Here is a 4,134-nt window from a genome sequence, read left to right as displayed (position 1 = left end):
CTACATGAAGTAGGCCGGCACCCAGTACATTCGCTTCTCCCACAGGCTAACAAGAGTCTCGTTGTCTTGGACTTGATGTGTTTCAGTCATGGCCATCCAACTCCTTTCAAACTCCTCCACCGTCAAGTTGTGGTCCACGCACAGCTCGAATGCCTTGTGCATCTCTGGACGGTCAGCAAAGAACGGTCCTAGCGTCTCCTCAGCCTTCTTTATAATGTGCCACCTGCAGTGCCTGTGCACTGCCAACGGAAAGACCTCCTCTATGCCTGCACGCATGCTGAAATCTTGGTCTGTTATTATGTTCATCGGAGCAAGTCCATCCATGCACTCTAAGAAGGTCTTGAACAGCTAAACGTACCCATCCGTGTCTTCATTCCGGACGAGGCCGCAACCGAACTGCAACGACTGATTGTGGTTATTTATTCCTATGAACGGAGCACATGGCATCTTGTACATATTGGTGAGGTACGTCGCGTCGAATGAAATGCAATCTCGGAAATGTTTGTAGGCTCTCCTTGCAGCACCATCCACCCAATACATGTTCCTGACACGGTCCACATCGTCCAACCTTATCCTGTAGAAGAAATCTGGATCTTCCTTCGCTTTCTCATCGAAGTAGGCCATTGTGGCCTCTATGTCTGCCAACCTGCTCTCTCTACGGTACTTGGCCTGTAGGTTTGTGACGTCAGCTGGTATGTACGGCATGCTACTCAGAGTCCCCTTTTTGCTGTGGATGAGAGATAGTATCTGTACCATTCTTGATGGACCGGCGTTACAATCATGTAGCAGCTTTACGAATTGCCTTTCGACGGGGGTGAACCCTCTGTGGGTGGTCAGAAATTTTACCAGGTCAAACTTCTTTATGAGTTGGTGGTTGTGCTCGTCAAAATACTCATTGACCACCCACTGTCCTCCATCTACGTTTAGCTTACACCGGACAGGGCACTCAGTCTTGAGAATGATACCTCTCTTTCGTTCCGGAACAACAGGCGCAACACCTTTCCCCTTCTTGTTCCTCCGTGCCTTGTGGAACCTCATCTCATCTCTGCTGTACTCGTTAGTTTTCTTAATTTTCATATGGTACTCGGTGTTGACCGCAAATCCATGGAACTTTGCATATGTCCGGTAGTATTCCTTTGCTTCTTCGAATGATTCAAATCTCTGCCCAATGTACGGTGGCTGAGGTACCATGATCTCTGATTGTGCACCATCTTCATCCCCTTGTGCGTCGTCGTCAGTTTCATCATTCACTTCAGTATCGGCGGCAGTTCCATCTACTTGAGTGTTGGCAGTGATTGTGTTCAAAGGGGTGCTTGTTGGCATTGCTGGAATGATTGCCATTCCCGACTCTGACTCAAAATTGTTTGTGGCATGATTGTCTGCTGGCTGGTGGAACGCGTCTTCCGTGCGCTCAGAGCTCCCCACAGTAGATGTCCCCGCGCCGCTGTTCACTGTAGTTGTAGGCCCTGTAATAGAAAAAACAGGTACGAGAGTAAGATTTTTGTTTGAATAACATCTGTATCGCAATGGATCACACCATCTTCGAGTGATTTGGCATGACATCATTTCAAACAGCAAGCCGTGAGTCTGCGCGTGGACATGTATGGCAGTTGTAGCTGTCCAGTCATGGCAGCTACTGTTCAACAAACATGGCAACTATTGTTTTTCCTACAAATAACTACAAATAACAAATGTAGTGCTGTTTTTGTGGTTCAGTTTTTTCCTTACCTTGTTGTGCTGCATTTGACCATCTTGTGTGGCTGTGAGACCAAAATGATGTGCTCCACCTGCAATTTGTGAAGCTTGCCACGAGACGTATGCCGGGTTACCACCAGCGTAATAACCTGTAAGCATAGTAGTGGTTGGTCAATTCATGGCAAATGTAGTTTGTGCTAGCACGGCAACTACAGTTGCCCCTGATGTGGCAACTGCAGTTTTACTGGCATGGCAACTGTAGTTGCATCAGTATGGCAACCGCAGTTGTTCCTTCATGGCAAATGCAGTTGCCATGGCATGGCAAATGTAGTTGCACTGGCATGGCAACTGTAGTTGTTCCTCCATGGCAACTGCAAGTGTCCAGGGATGGCAACAACAATTGTCCAGGGATGTCAAGTGTAGTTTTTAATTCATGGCAATTGTAGATGTCCAGTCATGGCAATTGTAGTTGTCAACTATGCTCCTTCTGCTAATTGAGCATCCGCAACTTCACTTTTTTTATGGACTCACCTGTGTATGACGTCGATGGCAGGTATATGGGTGCTGCCTGATGCCACGTGCTGCATGAAGACTCTGCATTTTCACCCGTGATAACTCGTGAGTCCTTTTGCCAGTTTTTTTGCATGTTTATTTTTCATGTCCATAGCAGCATGTGCTCTTTCTTCGTTTTGCATTACCTTGATTAGCCATACTAGCTAGTTGAAGTTGGCTGCCCGTACATTTGTCAGTGTTAGCGCCTTGTGACTGAACTTGCCACGGGGGCCCCCTAAGAGTGTTTTGGTCATAAGAACCTGCGAAAAAATGACAGTGTACGACATAAGTAGAATGTCATCTTCATCGTTGCGAAGATGGCAACTATTCTCTTCTTTTGTTATCACGCATCATACCTATGCCTGCATAGTGTTCTAGTAGTGGCAGCACCGGCCCTGCAGAGATGAGTTGACTATACTCTGATGCATCCCAAGGGGGCGTTTCTGGCCTTTGAGAACCCCAAGCATCAGCGCCATCTTTGTGATTCATTCTTTCCGTGTCTCGCTTCTTTCTGGTGTGTTCTCAATCACTGCATGAACAAGAAGGAATCAACAATCCACAAGAATTGTATTCTTCTACTGCTTGCACATAGAAGATAGGGATGGCAAGCAACAGGTCAAAATAGGTGGCAGCTACTGACAACAAAAGGTGGCAACTGTCGTTATACACAAGTGGCAATTAATTTTTCCCACCCCCTTCATTCCAAAAATTGTCCTTCCTGTCCTTTTTTAGGGATTCCTACTCATCCATTTCATACCCAACTACTTGCGTCAATTAAACTAGGAACTTAAGTTAATCTCAAACATAGTACATGACAGATCTGGTGTATTTTGCCTGGCAATTGCGAATATACACTAAACCATGCAGTGTTCTACCCCTATAGCATGGACCCAGTACAAGATCGGGAGATTTTCAGCCTTAAGGATGAGAAGGATGAGATCGGGAGATTTCACCTGGTTTTAGATGATCGTCTCTGGAGGGCTGGGTTGGAGTGTGGGGCTGGGGGTGGGGAGGGTTGGGGTGTGGTTTGCGGTGGGAGTGCCCTACGGATCTGCTCTGGTTGCCATGGCAAACAGAGAGGCCGGCGACGGAGGTCGGGGTTCGAGAGGTGGGGGACGATGGCGGCAGACGGGAGAGGGGATGGATCAGAGGCCGGGAACGGCTGGGTCGTGCGGGCAGCGGGTCGTCTGGCCCGGACGGGGCAGTGCGGGCGGGGTTGCCACACACCGGACGTGCGGGCCGTGCTTTTGTGCGCGCGGACGTGGTCGTGCGGGCCGGTTCCCATCCATGCCACACGAGGCGTGCGGGCGGGTTCCCGTCCATACCGCACGTGTGGCAGTTATTCGGACCCAAGAAGAAAGAACAGGGGAGTTGAGATCCATTGATCAAAGATTGAACGACTCAATCAAGAATAGTAAGCACCAGCGGGTTCGTCAATTCTGAATGTTCTTACCTTTTTTTATGGCAATAGTACAACGGAACTGTCCTGGGCAACCATGGCTCCATCTCAGCAAATGTCTCCCTGCACGGCTTCAACGCATGCGGTGCACGCAACCACGCCTACCACTGCTCAGCGTACAGCCGCTCTTCACAGACCGGGGTGCTCGCGCCCGCGGCTTCTGGCATCCAGCGTGCGGAGACACGCCTCGCAGCGGCGGCAGCACTTCCCGCAGCCATGTCCGTTGCGGCGGCTATGGGCAGCGACGGCAAGGCCGCCCAGGTGCGTTGGCTGGCGCACGCCACGACGCGGCTACGCAGTGGTGTCGACCCGGTCGCCCATGTTGAAGCAGTTCCGCCTTCGGGGAACGACATCGTCGTCCTTAACGACGACGCGCACAAGGTCGCACCGCTGCTATCTCCGACCCTCGCGGTCGTCAATGTTGCCGC

The 4,134-nt window shown here is 50.2% G+C and overlaps 1 protein-coding gene across 1 annotated transcript; it reads right to left on the bottom strand.

Annotated features, from left to right (window-relative positions):
* Window positions 1-695: 695 nt before the first annotated feature.
* On the bottom strand, window positions 696-3,869 carry LOC123134165 (uncharacterized). The gene is made up of 6 exons (XM_044553472.1): window positions 3,701-3,869; window positions 2,604-2,776; window positions 2,394-2,507; window positions 2,227-2,289; window positions 1,729-1,844; window positions 696-1,466 (listed from the first exon to the last, which is right to left on the bottom strand). The coding sequence occupies exons 2-6, from the start codon at window positions 2,734-2,736 to the stop codon at window positions 1,449-1,451; spliced, it is 444 nt and encodes a 147-aa protein (XP_044409407.1). The 5' UTR covers window positions 2,737-2,776; window positions 3,701-3,869; the 3' UTR covers window positions 696-1,448.
* Between the last annotated feature and the right edge of the window lie 265 nt (window positions 3,870-4,134).

Source organism: Triticum aestivum, chromosome 6B, assembly GCF_018294505.1.
Source record: "Triticum aestivum cultivar Chinese Spring chromosome 6B, IWGSC CS RefSeq v2.1, whole genome shotgun sequence".
NCBI lineage: Eukaryota > Viridiplantae > Streptophyta > Magnoliopsida > Poales > Poaceae > Triticum > Triticum aestivum.
Note: the sequence above shows the minus strand (reverse complement) of the source record. Positions and strands in the feature narration are given on the sequence as shown.